Genomic DNA, 18,815 nt, shown 5'->3' with positions numbered 1-18,815 from the left:
GAGGCCTCAGATCCTCCTCCTGCTGTTTTGACACTCAAGTTGCTGCTGTTTCACACTTACTCACACATGTGCATGGTTTGGGCTTATGCACGCTCTTACACTCACACATAAACAAAATAGCATATACGAAGACGATGAAAGGCTAAGTATTATACACATACAGACACACACACTGCTTGGGGCACACACATGGGTTTAATCTGGTGGAGGTTAAATCTGCCATCAGGTACTTTGAGGTGTAATACACCTTCACTATGAGATGCAGGAATGAGGGGTTAGATTTCCGTCATTCAGAGCAACTAAGTAACTAACAAATTGACTTGACACACACACGCGCACACACACACACACACACCTGCTTCTTGTATCAGGCTGCTGCGGTGCCTCTGATCTCTTCATGCTGGCAGAGACAGAGACACTGAAGCCTGATCTAAATCTCTGGCCTGTGAAACCATGAGACGAGCCTAAAGGTGTGAGCCAGTGGTTCTCCTGAACGCTATAGAGGGCAAGCTTTTTATTTTTAATTGACTTTGATTTGACACATGTTCAGCATATTAATCAATGTGATTTTTTTTTTTTTTCAAACTGACAAGTCAACGCTGGGCCCCCCTGCAGGATCTTAGAAATACGTTTCTTTTGACAAACTTTGTTATGGGGAAAAAAAAACTTCTGATCCTCTGAACAATCAACACCGAGTAACATCATACTGCAGGCAAATGATTATCACAATATAGAGTTGGATTAAGAAGGTAATTTTTACAGGGTCTGGAAATTGAGCTCTCAATGGCGTTCTCCTGGCCCTGAGACAGAGAGAGCGAGAGCGGCGTCGGCAGCTTATATCTGTGGCTGCAAGATTAGCTTGGTAATTAACCACAAAGCAATTATCGGGTGGTGGGATGAGAGGCACATCTCATGGAAGGTGTTTCTTGACGTGTTTAATAGGTGTTGAGTAGTTTGATCAGACGACACAAGTTTTCTCCGATTCCGCGGCCCCCTCAGTCCAACAGAGGTGGATCCGCAGCTGATACGTGTGGCTGCTGAGAATTCAATTAATTAGACTGTTGCTTTTCCTTCCATCCACTTTTCATTAACCTCCATTGACACCTTGGCGAGGAGCTCGCGCGCGGGTTTACAACTGCGTCAGGATTAACAAGGAAATGGGAAGCTGGCAATAAAACAAAGACGGGTGGGGAGGGGGCTGGTGTTTCCCTTTGGGAACAGCTCACACTCACTGGGAGAAACAAAAGGAGGATGCACGTGAAAAGTAATGTTCTTGTATCTCACTGCATCTTAGTGTTGGATCACATAATGATCTGCCATCTCCCAAAAAAACGTACTGACTGACTGACTGACAGAGCCGTGGTGCTATCTGAGCAGACAAGCATACATGAAGGTAGAGTCAGAGGGCTTCAGCTAAGTACTATTGATGAAAGTATGGTTGACTCCCTGAGGGGGGGGTCACACTACTGTTCTTCAGATCAGAAAGAGACTCAATCAATACATGCAACTCACCAGCCGCTCATAATACGGCTGTTTGAGAAGTGGTCTGACGATTTTAAATATATTGACAGACGTTTACATTATCGATGGGAGAAATGAAGAAGACACCTCACGATTACTTTAAACATAGATTATCCCATAATACCAGTCTGATGCATCCTCCTCCATTTGTTCTCACGCCCTCATCCAGTCCTACTCACTCTCTTACTCACGCTTGCTCAAACCAGCGAGCCTGTGTGCTATCTTGAGCACAGTTTAAAGAGTCCGTTGTCCTACCTGACTCGTCATCAGACTTGTTGTCATTCTCTGAGTCAGTGAGGGTGAGAGCCGAGTTTTCACGGCTGGACACTCCCGAGCTGCGGCGAGACTTCACCCCTCCGCGTCCGGCCCACAGCTGGATGGCTCGCTCCGGAGACAGCGGCCCCTCGGGGTCCGAGTCTGCGTCGGAGCCCGCGCTGAGGGAGTACCCCCTCTGGAGGAGGCCCAGGTCGGGACAGTAGGGAGCGGCAGCGGGGTGCGGAGAGGGAGCTGGCTCACACACTCCCAGCTCGGCCAGGGTGAAGTTACCCCCTGTGAGGGAGAGACAGGAGTTACTCAGGGGGAGTGTAGAGAGCGGTGTAAGTAAGAGCAGTTAATGGGGACGCACGCACGCACGCTCACACACACGCACGCACGCTCACACACACACGCGCACACACACACACACACGCGCACGCGCACACATACACACACACACCTCTAGCAAACCAAACCAACTTTCACACGCTGAGCAGCAGACTAATTAGGAAACTATGGAGGTGGAGGCTGAAAATTGGGCTTTGTTGTGGAAGGCAGGAGGGGGAGAGATGACGCAGCATGAATCAGCCACTGACTACAAGCTAGCTGCTGGAAGGAATATGTATTGGCCTGCAGGCCTGTTAGGGTTGGCTTAGAAGGCCTGCCTCCCCCCGCATTGGCATTCCTGAGGTGTTGATGTGAGATCAGAGTGCTGTTCACTTGAGGCCTCTCGTACTGTAGTGGAGCTGCTCTGCTGCCTTCTGGGTTAGATCATCTCTCCACCTAGTTGCCATCACATGCTGGATCCCAGGCTCACTGAGCACACCGCAGGCGGCTGCAGCCCCGGCCCCGCCGCCTGGCGCGCTCGCCCTCAAGACAAAGCGACTCGTCACGTCCAAAATAAATATATAAAATTACCCAAATTAAAGCACATCAAAGGAGATCAATAAACAGTGCTGCAGCCCAATTAAATCCAAACAGAGGAAAAAGCAATTAAAGAAAAAGGCATGCTCAACCAATTTATTCTCTATACTAATTAAAAGAGTATTGTGGATGCAATCGCTCACCATCAGCTCTTGGGGTAAAGGGATTGGGGGAAAAACAGTTGTGATTCAGTTCATTAGCAGTTTGTGAGTGAGGGGAGAGGAAGAGGCAAGTGAAGAGAGGTTGGCATTGTGGAGGCCCACTGCGCGAATCAATGCGCTGGGAATATCACAGCTGTGCGACAGGGTTAACTGTGACTCATCAGGCGCGCGGCCGCAATCAGAGAGACGGGAATTAAACAGATGAGAATCGTCTGCTGGATCTTCAGGGCTCCTCTTCACAGCCGCGCCGAAAACTCGAGAGAGGAGCTGAAAGCGGGGAGGAAGTTGGGGGGGGCGCTGGAAGGAAAGTTAGAGAGAGGCTCCAAACTTCTACTCAGACGAACAGATGGACTGGACTAGAGAGGAGAGGCAAGTGGAAAACTGGGGAAATAAGCTACGAGGCTACAGATTGCCAAGCACCAAACCAGCTACAGCACAAAGGCACTCAGGACCTCACAGAGTTATTACCATTCCTCGTCTTCTTCGCTTTGTGGTCTTTTCCTCCCACTGATCATAAAGGACGACAAAGGGAATCTTCTTTACTATATGAACATGTAAGTCTAGGGAATTTCACAGTCTGTTGGTAGTTCTCACTACAGCGCTACTGTATTTACAGGGGGATCTACTTGACTGAAACCGTACCTGAGATGAAGTATCGTAGGAGGACGGGAGAGAACTCCAGGAGGCCTGAGAGAGCAGAGAACACACACTGCTTCTTTAGCATCAGTCAGCACCTGCCAAAATTGAACCGCCCGCTAGATTAGTGTCTACTGCACAATTGGTATGAGCCTTTATGTAAAAAGGATCCCATCCGACTACAATGACACATTCTGGTCTATACAAACGCTATGCAGAGACCGACACATTACATTAGTGCGTGTGCATGTGTGTGCGTCCCCTTGGCACACATGTCTTATGTTACATCCCACAGGCCACCGTTCTGTGCAATTAACATTCCATAACCAGTGATTACACATGCAAAAGTCCAATCACTCCTTATCAGCATCAGCGGCAGGCGTGGCCCGATGTGGTAGCAATCTACAGGTACTCAAAGAGAGATGGATTGGTGTGAGGGGTTGGAGCAGACATGAAAATCCATCTCAGTTATTCTGCAAATAGAAAACCAATTGGATGTTTGTAACATGATATTATGACAGATGTGGGGGCAAATGTGGCGCTGCATTCTAATCAGATCAATGCCTTTCTCTTTCTACAATACTGTCAGTGTCATTCACACGCTTATAATGCACAGTAATGTGTGTTCCGAGCCTTGCTGCCTTGGGCTGCCCACCATCTGTGTCCGTCCTTTGTGTACGTGCTGCCACATGGGTTTGTCGATTGATCCATGCATTAAACATGTATGTGGTATATGTGTGGTTTAGACTGTGCTATGGGGCGGTGGTATAGAGCTGGAGGCAGACAGAGAATACAACACATTTCTAAAGACACTGGGGATAATGACAAAGAGGTGGAGAAGAAAAGAGCAGGAAAACACGATATGAGGGGTGAGAAGTGCCTAAATCTGTATGTGCTGAGCACATTTTAAATGAAATCAGGGTATGCTAAAAGGTAAAAAGCAATATATCTAAAAACACCATGATGTAGCATAGTTAAAAATGTAGTTAATAATGTGTAGACGAGTGTGTGAAGACATAAGCATAGAATATGATAGGCAGAAAAATAGAGTGAAGGACACAGGGGAAGAAAGGGTGTGAGAGAGAGAAAAGAACAGAGAGCCCCCGAGTCACCAGGTCATACTGTCGACAAGACAGAATACAAGCTCGCTTGTAAGTACATGCTCATACGACTGGGGCTGAATTAAGGTGGAAGGAAGTGACCAGAAAAGGCAGAACACAAGCAGAACTCAGTCAGTTAAATGATGATGAGATCAACTATAACCGTGTGAAAAAAGACAGCCACCTTGTTCATTTGTGTGTTCAACAAGTCCCTCAAATGAAACGGCAACATACGCTGTTGATCTGTGCAATAAAGAACGATAAGTGGCATCAGAGATCTGATGCCACTAATAGACTGGATTTTTATATGGATCTGTAAAACCCACTCATATATATCAGGCTCCTAAACATGCCTGATCGTTTTCATCAAGATCAATACATTGCTTTTTGAGAAATCAAGACAAAAACATCCCGTCACTTTTAAGATTTGGAAAATGCAATGTAGAATTGGTAGAATTGGTTTGCTTTCATGTGTTATAATGAAATTTCAAAAGTGCTTTGTGAAAGTTAGGAGATCTGTCTTCGTGCTTGCAATGATGAACCAGGGTTCCAGGATGGTCATGGTTAAAATGAGGAGAAATGGAATGAGCAGTGGTCCACTTGTGCTAGGGTTCATTGTTTACTCCGTCTCATTACATGGACTGTGTTGCTGTAGCAACGTTGACCACACAGGGGTTTCACATTTTAATGCAAATCTAAACTTAACTATTTGGTGAGGGCTCGAGGTCGAACCAGGTTTGGACCTTTTGCGTCAATGTCAGGTGCTGCTTCGGCCAATCAAAATACAGCCTTCTGCTGCCCCACATCATCTTCAAACAGAAAAATAAAATGTCTGCTGCCACAGTAAAAAGAGAGAATATAAGTAGAATATTTCACTCCTCCAGCTCCTGTGCAGGGCTTTGCGGTCTAATAAGAATTATTCTTATCTTGTCTCCAGCTTCATGGATCATGTTTCACTGTCTCACTGTCTAATGGAGCAACACCGTCTCCTATGCAAACCTTCAGGGTTTTTTTACAGCAGAAAACAGGCCACACACTGAATCTCACGTACACTCATTTATAAAGACCAATTACTTGTTAAAAACAAAGCCTGGTTGAAGCAGCAGTTTCTCTTGTTTCTCTGCTCAATAGGGAGTTTGGTTTCCTGCACCTGAGATTCATCATCATTTGGAGGATCCCTGCGCCGCATGTTGTATCTCAGAAAACAGGTGACGCTGGGGAGACGGGAGCATCTTGTTGGAACTTGAATACAACACCGCGAGTGGGAATGGCATTTGCAGTGATCCATTAAACCAAATGTACTTCCCTTGATAAAACTCATTATGGATGTGTGTGGGTGCGAACGTGTGCAGTGCGCAGCGTGTTTGTGAGTGTGCGTGTGTGTTTGTGAGTAGACAGCTTTGTGGAATAGGGGCCTGTCATTAAAAAATCATTTGTGCTTGTTAGCAGTTTGACAGGCAAAGTGCAGGCAGCAGGACACTGCAGTGGTTGACTTTCCTTTCGCCCCACCGTGTTATTCTGTAAAAGGTGTAAAGCTGGCAGGACCTGTGGTCTGGCATCCCTGCAATTATGTTGGTTTCTGCAGATGCAATAGGTTAAAATTCAGACCACCCTTGGACCTGCCATTTTGAGCTTTGTAGGAAGTTGAAGTCCGGAGCAAGCTCTGATTTGTCCGGAAGGGCTGAACTAGTGAACAGATTTGCTCCTGGGTGGCGGGTGCACAACAATCAGGAAGCTAACGCAACAGTGCAGAGCAATTTTCCCAGCCATCCCCTGAAATTACTGCTAATAATCATAAAAGCCTCATTTTCTTTTTTTTTATTGCAAAGGAAACAGCAGAATTTGGGCCTAATAGCAGCGAAAAAGGGTAGTTTCTTGATATTCTCCATTTTCATTTACATTCAATTCAAAATTCATCTGCACTGCACTTTAGCACCCCTGCAGAAACGAAACTTTTCTTCTGTGCTTTCTTTTCTTTGAAATATGAGGCAATAAAATATACATATACATATTTACATATATTCCTTTCAAATATCGAGAGTTAAAAGTGAGAAACGTTTTGAAAGACACAGGAGGAAAAGAGAAAGGAAAGTTGGGGGGAAACAAGGGAAAGTAGAGACGTTACAGCAGTTAGGCCCAAAAATTCAGGGGTCACATACTCCTGCTCCCCTGGGATCAAATCCCAAACTGAAATTGCTCGACTGTGTCTCCCATAATCTGTCACGCTGTCTTCCCTCAATGTCGCTCAGTGCGAGTGTGTTTTAAAAAGAATCATTGAGCTGCGCATTGCGCCATGAAAAAAAAAGAAGAAGAAAGGACAGCGAAGGAGGACTGGATAATAAAAGATGGGGAATATTACCTTGTGTAATTGGTTATACAATTTTTTTATTGTTGACTCTTTTTTTTTTAACTCTGGACCATTTTCATTTACATGCAAAATAGCACAAAGGCAATGGAGCTTTCAGAAAACTACCAAAGTACCTCATCTTAACTGTGACGCTTGCAAAGTCTTTTTCCCAGCAACAATTCATTCATTTAAGAGTTACGTGTTTATATAAGATAATGGACAAGAAATAACCTCTTTTTTCACCAAATAAAAAGAAAATGGATCTGCAGTGATCCCAGTTCTGTCATGTAAGTACTCTATGAAAAGAGCACACATGTATGAAATATCTGCTGAGGATAATGAATAATAATTGGTCAGAACTCAACAGGGACCACAGGACAGATGGCCTTCCTGTCACACACGCCTCTCATTCTCGCGGTCACTCAATATCCTCTGTCAGACACTCGTCTATCTTTGCTCGTGTCCATGTAAATCACGTCTCCTCAAAATGTTCAGTCTTTGTTTAGACAGTAATGAAATTATAACAAGAAAACGATTATGTAAACAGACTTCATGCAAAACTAACTTTAGATACAGTCCAGAGACAATTGATGAGAGCTTGCGTGAGGAAAAATTCATGAATTCATGAATTTTGAAAGACGTGGTCATTGAATTTGTTTTGTGTCAAGGCGATGAAAAACGATGTGGAGCTCGGTTCACTCGGACCGCTGCTGTGCTGGGCTGTGCTGGGAGAAGAGAATTGTAATTGATCTTAAGTTGATATGGGAGGAGAGGAAGAAAGAATGGGGAGTGAAATATAGAGACTAGAGGTGAGCTGACGGGGAATGATGAAACCCTCGGTCACGGTAAGCAGTTTGTTCAGAGAGAGGCGGAGGGAGAGAAAGACGCAGCCACACAGACTGAGCGCCACTGTGTACATGTTAATCACAGTGTTGTTGAGCCGGTGCGTTTACTGAAAGCACCCGAGCAGAGTGATGCTTTGCTTCGCCTGGAATGCGTGATGTTCACAGGTGAAGGTTCAAGGTGATGTTTGTCTGTGAGAGAGTGAGAATTGAGTTTGCGCGATTGACTGTTATTACCCTGGCGCACACACACACACGCAAGCACATGCGCGCAGACACACACACACACAGAGCAGCGCAGAACACGAACAAACACTTCCACAAAGCTTGGTTTCCATGGCGATGAGTGGGGAGCCAGTGTATGAACTGGAAGGGAGCGTTGCATACGTACACCAGAAAGTGAGGATGCTAATAAAATCCTCTAAAGATGTTGTTATTGAGATCCTTTTTGATATGATGTGTTTTCCTTCATCTTTAACTGAACCTCTTCAGTTAAACTGTGTGAGGAGTCAACATGACACTGTTATGTGCGCAGCTTGTTCTGCTCCACCCATGAGTTCAATACTGGATTAATGCAATGTTCACTTTGTTATCCGACTGATCCAAATGGTAACTGTTGTTCAATTTGCTGCAATCATGTATGATATGACCCTATCTTTATCCGACGTGCCGTTACCATGCACCACTTTAGAAAAAAAGTTACTTTATATTTTTTTGCCATCAGATGTTTGAAAGGGTGTCATTGATTCCTTGTGAATAATATACAAACCCTTTATATGGTTAAAAATCTTTTTTTTTGAAGTTATGGAAACCTATTTCCAGAAGTGACAGAAAAAAATATGATGAATGCTTGGGTAAACTTTATGAGATCAAAAAAGTCAAATTTATAAGCTAATAAATCACAATATGATAGTAAATCAGTAATACGAGACAGGAACCCATAATTACTGCCTAATTCAAATTATTAGATGGTCATTAATTTGAGATAAGTATTTTAAGATGAGCTCTCGAATCAACCTGATCTCCTTATTTAGTGAGTATGAGTATTAGAATGTTTGAGGGTACGATGGAAGGCCCTATCTTTTTTCTAAATATCGAAAATATCCAATTATGTTATCTCTGTCATCACCCTCATGGCTATCAGAGCAGAAGCCTCATCCCTCAAAAAGAGTTTTATTCATTGACTTGTACTTTCGTAAGTGGGTTGTGGCCGATGATACTGTCGGCCACAAATGATACTGATTAAAATACTTTCTCTTCACATCTGAAACTAATCATGCACATTTTGTTTTACTATATAAACATAATAAACAAGAGGGAAATAATCTGAAACAACTACGTACAGAACCTGAGTACGGCTAATTTGATAAATTGAAAAATGTAATTCCTTTTTGAGGTTTGAAAGAATGAATCCAAAATGGATATTAATATCACAGTTTCATGAAATGGAAAGATTTTCTCTTGAGCTTGTGAGTGGCGGCTGCTCACATACGTTACAACATAGCCTCTCGACGTGTCCTGACAGGACGACGCAGCACACAGACGGCAGCCTCGTGCTGCCCGGTGTCGATTATCTGAAACATCTATTTCACACGCAGATGCACGCATGCATACACACGTACATATGCCCTAGCATGTGGCCGGTAATTAACGCTGCTATCAGCAGCGCAGTAACGACCTGGCAGGTTTATCCAAACAGGAGCGTTGTGGTCAAACACTTCCCACACCTCCCAGATGACATGCGTTCTTGTGGCCTCAGCCCGAGCCACAGGGGCCCTTGCACCTCCTAATGAGCAGACCAAAATAGGTGTGAGAAATGTCATCCATCCCTGGGCTAGCTCTGCTCCAGCCCAGAGGACAGCAGTCCGGGTAAGCCAGGACATGACAGGACATGACAGGACACCATGCACTCTGGACGAGGGCTTGTCGCTGAGAGGTGTAGCACTACGCAGTGAAACGCCTCTCATCCATGAATAGAGGCCAAAGTTGACTGGACCAGGAGACGGTTGCGTATATTGCTGGAACGCTGCACCTGCATCCACTGAAAGAATCAATATTAAATTTAAAGGATTTGCAGGAATGCTGAAGAAATGTTACTGATGAGACCAGTTTGCCTGGGGAGTAGTACACTGTAGATGTCCACTGCTGCGAGGATGAGAGAGCAGACACACAAGCCTGTGAAGAAATGCAGACACAGTTCTATTACCAATTGGCTGAACTGAACATGCAGTGTAAAGTGAGGTTAGATCAATAGGTGAGCACTCTGCTACTAAAAATGGATATTTTGCAATATGCATGCAGGTCTCCTGATGTACTGGCTTCAACATTATGCAAATATATTTTTTGCCGATAAGACGATATTGAAATGACCAAATAACACGTTTCTATACGTTCCTTACTACCAATGGAAATGGGAATTGACGGGTTTATTCTAGGATTCTCTGTGAGTTCTCTAGTTCTGTATGTAGGTTAAGGTGGGAGACTTAGACATCACACACATGCCGTGTCAGTGCTCCGTATTCATTTTACTACCTCCACCAAGGAGGTTATGTTTACAGTCCTTTATTGCATTGGTCTGCTTGTGAGAATGAATACTTTGAAACTTCTGAACCAATTTTCATACAGTTTTGGTCGGGGCTCAAGGAAGGGGCCATTACATCTTGCTGCAGATTTGGATAAACAGGCAAATCCAGTAAATATAAAATCTCTGTAACATGGTCAGATCTGGCCCTTACATTTCTACCTGTTTCGCTAATTTTGTGGCCTGTTCAAAGGTGACGTTGAGACTGGATAATTTTAGACTTTATTGACCTCTGTTGGTCGTATTTAATGCATACTGTCGTTAAGGTCTAAACCAAGATATAGACTGAATCAGTTTGACTTCTCACAAAAACATCTTTTACGTTTAAAATGTATATTGTTTGACATTTTTGCTGAACTGAATAAAGTCTAATTTCTTCTTTTAGCTCTGTTGGTTCTATACCAGCTTGATAAGAAAATAACAAACCCCTGTCTGCTGTGTGGGTATGATGGATTTGCAGTGGCTTTGCCGACCATAAAGCTCAACAATGAGCTGAAACACACTAATGAGGCTCCATGAAACTATAGTCCTACTGCGCAGTCTTTACAAGCAGAATGCCACGCTGTGCTATCAGAAACATCTAAAAACATAAATTCACTTGGCAGGTTGCACATGATGCATCAAAATGTTGGTCATCACTTTCATCAACAGATATCCAAAAATAAAAGCTTCGGACTGGGGCCAAATAATTTGAACTGGGCATGATTCACAAAAAAATTGTGTATACCTTCTCGCCGGTAAAGCAAAGATATTGAAATGTGTGGGGCTCGCAGTAGGGTAGAGGGGTGGTGGAATTACTATTACTATCATATTACATTTCATCAGCCATCATCGCTAGGCTCAACCCAACCCAACATCTTATTATTACAGGTTTTCATCTATAATAAACTAAATGCTTTTAAATAAAACTTTTAACTTTTTGAAAGTGCAAAGAGGTCACTATTTAAAATGGTTACATTTCTAGCCACAACACTGCCATGACGAACACAGCCTGGAGGAAGAATGAAGCAAAGGCAGGATTTAAACCTGGTTCCACTCATAGAGAACTTTATTTCAGTGCAGGAAGAAAGAGAAGAAAAAAAAAAGCACCATGAAAAAACCTTTGGAAATGTAACCTTGTGCTTCCATGGAGAAAAATATGTCACAAATGGTGCTAAGTAAGTGAATGAGGAGAAATGAACTCCAACAGGTCTTGATGTAGAAAATTATGTTGATGAAAGAAACACTCTGTCCTGTGTCATTATTTCACTGTCTGTTTTGTTTGTCGACTCGCTTTCATGTATCAAATTCTTCCTTCTTCTCATTTCTACCACTGCTGAAACAGTTTCCTCCTGAATACATGGCATTCTTCGTCATCTACCTTCAGACGCATGGCATTCCGTGAAAAGCAAAGCATTCAAACTGGTATCACTTTGTCACCAAAGCCAGAACAGACGTACACACGTGTAAGAAAAAACAGCACACGTCTGCTACACATACATGCACATTTACATTCTGTGGCTGGGGAACACATTTAATTATAACCTAGGAAGTGGGCGACTCAACTGAGGGAAGAAAAAAACACACTTGATAACACTGACATTTACAATCTGCCTCATTTATCAAAAGCTGCCAGAGCGGAGTCAAAGAGGGTCATTACATAGTAAACATAGATTAACTCAACTCGCACACAATCCACACAATATCATCTGATAAACACATTTTATTGAATGAAAATGCTGACGCAAATGTCAGCACACGTTTCCCCCGATGCTGCCAAATAATAGATTTTATTAAATTAACTTAATTAATTGGTTAATTATTACCTTTAACTTTGTCTTTTTGATTAGACAATATTCGTGTGTGTGTCCGTAAATACGAGCCAGCGCCGGTGCTAAATGGCCAGCACCTTCAGTCGTCCCTTTTGTCACCCGGTGTTTGCGTGTGTGTTTGTGTGGATGCACCTGTGCCAACATCAGTGCTAATAGCTTATGCTCTCACTTACACAAAGGATTTGACGAACCAAGCTGAGGTGCAGAGCGAGTTGCGTGGATGATGTTAAAGAGTGAATCCCTTAGTGCCAGTCCCTCTGTTAAGTCAAAAGGAAACCCATAATCATTCCTCATACGTTTATATAAACAAAACCTTTTATGTAGAGGGAGAGGAGCTGGTGAGAGTCTATAAACTGGGCCCTGTAACATGTACAGTAGCCTGAGAGTGTGTCTGCCAGTGCCAAATGCTCAAACAGATGTTCGTCTGAGTTAAGACCCTCTTTAAAGCCCTCCTTGCATGCACAGGGACCACACGTAGAAAAACCCTTCATGAGTAGTTTCCTGTCTATAAAAGAGTGAATATGGGGATGGAGTGAGTGGGAGTGTGTTGAGGACTGGGGGACTGGAGCAGAGTTGGCCCCAGGATATTCTTCAGTGACTCCGCTGCTCTATTGCTGCAGCGACGGGATGCTTTTGAGTGTCAGCAGCTGGCAGAGGCACAGAGTGCCAGGGTGAAGACAAAGATAAAGAGGGATCGGAGGAAGAGGGGAGGGAGTGTATTAATCTGGCTGCCATTTATTTTTAATAGCATACAGCTGCTTTGTTCTCTTTTTGATCATCAGAGGCCCAGGTCGACTGATACCCAGTGGAATGCATGGACACACACAGGCATGTGCGCACACAGAGAAGCACACAAACACACATAACGTACTTTTCTTTTATTTCTGTGGATTTTCTGCACTTGTTTACTAACTCAATCTCCAGAGACCAACTCCCTATGTACTGCAGTCCTTGTCACTGTCAGCCCTACTGTGGCCCCCGTGGAGGGCTGCAAACACACATAGGCAAGACTTGACACTTGACCGCCGCTAGCAGTACAACTTTACCGGATGGCGTAACATTTGGTAGGTACGCCCTATTCCCCGTTATTTCAACCCACCAATGTGCAGGAGCAGCAGAGGAGAGGTTGCAAGTGAAGTGACAAGGACAACAACCCTCACTGGCTTCCCACCGGTGAACACAGGCAGCTGCAGCACAGAACCAGAGGCACCAGACTCAGGGTCTCTGCCATGCTGCGTAAGACCTGTGGACCCAACGTGGTCTCCTACATTGATTTGATGGTTTTTTTCAAGTGTTCATTAAATGATGTGTTCAAGAACTTGACAAAACAACATTCAGATTGCAGGTTAACCTGTAAACACTGTCATGTTTAGGTGTAGGTATTGTCGTCCACTTGCATTGGCTATTCTTTATACTCTGCATGGATCTGACACGGAAGTAAAACGGGTCTTTAACGCCTTCTAATGCTGGACGAAAAAGGACGAAAGAGAATGCACAGTGAGAGAACCATGACCACTTTGTATAGCTAGTATGCAGTTCCAGGTTTGAATGGGCCCAATCTGAGTGCACCACAGCATACACGCACATTTCAGTGAAATTGACAGGTCAAACCTTTACACCTCAGACAGTTGTCAAAGCCAAATCGAGCACAAAGACACACAGTGTGCTCATTCACACAGCCACAGAGAAGGCCTCGATATAAGTAATGTGTGATGTGGCTGCTAAGGCAACAATACAGGAACAGCACGGATTTGAGAGATGGGGGAAAAAATTATAAGGGTGAGAAAACCGCCATGACAGATGTGACAAAAGAGGACATAAGAGAAAGTGAGATGAGGAAAGTGAATGAACAGAAGATGATCCTGAGTGTTGTCCAGACAGTAGAAAGCAGGCAGGTGGGTGGTGGATTCTCTGTGTGGTTTCCAGCCCTGGGGGCAAAGCAGCAGAGGAGAATGTAGAGGGGCTCATTTAGATCCCTATAAAAAAAGGAAAAGGCCAAAGCTTCTAGAGACTGAAGTGGCCGCCATAATGCCTGCTGCCTTGAGGTGGACGTGCAGGGACGACACAACCCCTGGGTGGGCTGAACAGAGGGGGGGAGGGGGGGGGGTGTATTGTCCAGGCTGAGAGCTTAGACAAGCTGAAGGCTGAAGGACAGCAGACAAACGGATAGATGTAGAGGACAGACAGAAGTGAGAGAGAGGACAGAGACAGTAAGAGAGCAGAGGAAATAGTGTCCTCCTGTTCACTGCTTTAAGTGGCGTTTTTTTTTTAATCCTATTGTAATACTTCTAATGGTTCAATTTCACGCTTTTTCTTTTACCCTAGTTATATAATTAGTCATCTGTGGGCTTACTCCACACAAAGTCCTATTGCATCTGTAGATTGACGATAAAGAGATGTTTGTCATATGCTTTTTGTTATCATGTCATGTCTAGTTTTATGATTAAAACAAAGCAAACAAACGCACGTCTTATATTTCCAGTTAAATGTCGATGAGGCCTCCACCTTATTGGGATCGCTGCTTTCCAATATGTCGCTCTGTGGTGTTAAATAGTGAACACTTGTAATGAGCTTTCCAGGCTGCTGCATGTTATGGCGAGGAACAAATGTGTTATTTGGCTGTGCTTATCCGAGCTGTCTAGATAATACGTGTGTAATGGCTGGAAACAGTGGAGTTGAGAGCCAGTGAAAGCGGGGGGTCTGCTGAAAAACACAACGGAACCCACTCTGTCAAACCCTGCAAGGAGCCGTTTGGGATAGATCGTGCTCGAGCACTAAAATATACATTAAACTAGAAAAAAAGAAAAGGATTTACTGGAAACTCTCACATAGTAAGTTCAGTTGCCATCTTCAAACAGAAAAATTCACATCACACCTCAATATACTGATTCATATTGTTCTTTCCTGCACTGCAAAAAATATATATTTTTTTTGTTTCATGAGACATGTAGAGCTGTATCATTCTTAGTTGCTCGGCCACCATTTTTTTTAAATTACTATTTTAAATAATCATAAAGAGATAGCATGATAAGTTTAAAAGATGGATTTCCAGGTCTTACTGTCTTCCAACCTCTGACTCGTCAGTGACTCGTCAACACAGGAAAACAGCTCTCAATAGGCACAATATTCATTTCCGACAATCTGGAGAACATCTGAGTGTTTTAAATTCACACAGGCATACTGTCTGTAGTCTGACTTTCTATGGAGGACCATACATGACTTAAGTAAAAATAAATAAATGTATAAATAAATACAGAAATAAATACAGAAATAAATGAATAAATAAAAAAGGAAATAAATAAATAAATACAGAAATAAGCATTGAGAGGCAGATGTAGTAGGGCTGGATCATTACACTCCTGTGACCAATCCTGCATGAGACTGCGGTTAGGCCTGCCTTTCTCATTAGCATAAGGACACTGCAAATGAAAAGGAAATGTATCAGGGAAAAAATAAATGTTAAAATATATTTAAGACATTTCTTTTGACATTTCTTTTGGTATTAACATATTTATTTATTCTTTCTGTATTAATTAATTTATTTCCTTTTTTATTTATTTATATATTTATTTATTTCTGTATTTATTTATACATTTATTTATTTATTTATTTTTACTTAAGTCATGTATGGTCCTCCATAACTTTCATGCAGATGCGCATTCACAATAATAATACATACCTCCTTTTTTTTATTATATAGCACACAATATAGAAAAGGTGTTTCTCAATTTTTTCTAAAACTGGATGGAAGAGCTTCGCATACAAAATAGCTGGTGCAGATTGACTGTTGGATGCAGGATGTGTTATCGGCCTGTAACTGCGGGGTGGGCCTAAATGGAGGTCAGTAACATCGGCTCGTCTCACCTCCTTTTAAAGGAGCAAACTGTTTCCTAATGGCTCGGAAGCCAGAGAAAATATTTCTCGCCCCGGAGGAGCAGAGTCGCCAAACATAAATACACAGCGCCCCAAACGGACTCTATGAACACCGCAAATACGGCTCTGAAGGGAGATGAGGGTCCTTTTAAAGTTGAATTCACGCTTCGGGAAACAGTGAAGTTCTAGCGATGCTTGTTCATGCATAATGATCTCCACTAAGTAAGTTATTTTAGAAGGCAATGATATCTTCGGCATGACCACAACTGCAGCACACATGCACGCACAATAAAACAACTAAATGTACAAGGTGAAGGTGTTTAAAGCATCTGAAAATGTGATATTGATAATTTGCACTCAATTACTAGGAGCAAAAAAAAATTCAGAATTACAAAAACAGTCTATGATAAGGGTGCATTGTGTATGTACGAGATAAATGCATTGTAAGCAAGAAAAACAGTGGAGAACTACTTAATAAATATCGGTGAAAAATGAAACCTAGTAATGATCTATGTGATGTGCATGTGTCAGTGCACGTGATAGGTGCTCCAGTCCCACTTGTTCATTACCAACACCTCTTTGTCTCTTGCATGAATATAATGACTGTCGTAAGGGCACGTCAATATACATTAGCACACCACAGAAGTGTAAATTGGCTGTGTTACACTTAGCTATACAAGCAAAATGACAGTCTGAGGTTTGGCCTCACAAACTCAGAAGGAAGTACAAAAGGTGCCATGATGGCTCGCCACAGAGAAAGAAGGACATCATTATACTATAATCAAAATTAATCATATATTCTAGCGTGGCCCCATCAGTGCCTGATTAACTAATGATGCAGGAGAGTTCGGATAACATTGTCCGATTTTTTGGGGGGGGAATATTAGTTATTAGAAAAAAGAGATAAATTAACAAATCTGGATTCAGATTCCTGTAATTCTAGAAGTTATAATTATAATTATTTATTTAATAATTTTGTTTATATTATTTGCATTATTTTATATTGGTATGCTATATGCATGCTTAGTTATATTGTATAGTTTGAAATGGACCTTAATCCCGTTAAGTAGGCCGGCTAGAATGTTGATTAACAGGTGCAACGAGGAAGGACACAGGAACGAGGGACAGAGGAAAGACATGGGGGGGAAGGTGTAAACACTGAGTTGGAGATAGAGCAGCAGAAAGGAGCCGAGAGCCAAAGGTGAGGTTCCAGCATGAGAGAGGAGAGCGAGCGCTGGGACTGAGTGGGGTGGCTGTGTACACCTGAAGGCTGTGGAGACATCGTCCACTGAAAGACAGATGCATGTGGTTGCATCAACACTTTTTCTTTGTACTTTTACTCTTTGGAGAGCACGTTTTTAATGACATTTTAGCTTCTTTGAACCATCTGTGTGAACATAAATTGCTCTCTCATCTAACACAAGTCTGTGATCTCCTTGCTCACACAGTCAGCCGATAAAACACAAGATGCTCATAAATTACCAAAACCCAAATTCCCTTCTTTAAAACCCTCATATGTCCACTTGCGCCATCTTTCCGCTAAACTACAAGCTGTTCAAAAGAAGACAAAACTGTTTCCTCTCCTCAGTCTCGTGCACGAGCCATCAAAATATCTGGTTGAAAGATGAAGAAAACTCTTGTTGCTTCTTTTGCTCTCTCTTTCTCACTCCAACTCCTTGTTCTTCCTCCTTCCTTCTAGCACTACTCCTCCTCCCATGGTGTCACAGTCCATATGGTGCTGCAACACTGTTGGTCTCCTGTGGTCACACTTCCCACGATGCATCTGTGGGTCTGGGATTTCACAGGAGCTGATAGGCTGAGGAGACTGTGGTATCGACCAGCTATACGTGTCCAAACGGCACACACCACTGACTTCCAGTCCTGTAATCCATCCCACCAGTCCTCTATGCACCCGAGGCAAAGAAGATGATAGAGAATAAAGTATGGTCTTCTGCTGTATTGTTCTCTGTAAAAAATGTATTTTAAACACATTTGTCTTTAAGCCTCTGCCAGAAGAATCCATTTCTCTTTTTTCTTGAAACCATCAAGTCAGACATGAAACCTTGAGAGTAGGTTTACTTTTTTTAAGCAGTAATCAGTATCCTCCATTTGAGAAATACCGTCAAGAACTCTCAAACTTCTCTTTACTTAATTCAGAGAGGCATTTCAGTGTTATTCTTCCCTCACTGCTGTGTTGCCCTGAGATCCCTTCCACTTCTGTCTGTGTCCATGCAGAAAAAAACAGAGCTTAGCACAGATCAATCCCATTGAGCCTGACTCCTTTCACCAGCCAGGATCAATACAGACTGTTTCATGTCCCTCCACAGTATACACACACACACACGCAGTTAAAAGACATGCCTATGAGAACAGGTCCACCCCTTCAGAGATGACCTATCGGCCTATTGGCGAACTCGCTCACCGGGGGATACAGAAGTTCATTATGACAGGCTTGGCAGTGCTAAAGGTCTGCATTGGTCCTCTGCTACAAAGTGCAGCATTTACACCATGTGATTACATTACCAGCTTGCCAGAGAGGCCTCACAAGGAAAACCCTCTGTGGCTAAAAGTAGTATACAGCTGGAAAACTTTTACATGTGCAACAATGTGGCTGTTAAATGTGTGACACCAGATGCTAGAACTGGAGGGGCTCTACAAGTATTTGGCAATGCTTGGCTCAACCATATGTTCTGTGCACTCAGGGCTGAAATAATTGGTAACATTTCGTAAATCGCTGCACCCTTGAGTTTCTGTTTTTTTGCTT

At 43.0% G+C, this 18,815-nt stretch overlaps 1 protein-coding gene across 1 annotated transcript in view; it reads right to left on the bottom strand.

Annotated features, from left to right (window-relative positions):
- Nucleotides 1–18,815, bottom strand: part of LOC133959238 (teneurin-2-like) — an 82,804-nt gene that overhangs the window by 9,657 nt on the left and 54,332 nt on the right. Inside the window, exon 3 of the mRNA XM_062394357.1 lies at nt 1,777–2,070. Coding sequence (XP_062250341.1) covers nt 1,777–2,070 — 294 coding nt within the window. The remainder of the gene's footprint in view (nt 1–1,776; nt 2,071–18,815) is intronic.

This window comes from Platichthys flesus, chromosome 8 (genome assembly GCF_949316205.1).
Source record: "Platichthys flesus chromosome 8, fPlaFle2.1, whole genome shotgun sequence".
Classification (NCBI taxonomy): domain Eukaryota; kingdom Metazoa; phylum Chordata; class Actinopteri; order Pleuronectiformes; family Pleuronectidae; genus Platichthys; species Platichthys flesus.
Note: the sequence above shows the minus strand (reverse complement) of the source record. Positions and strands in the feature narration are given on the sequence as shown.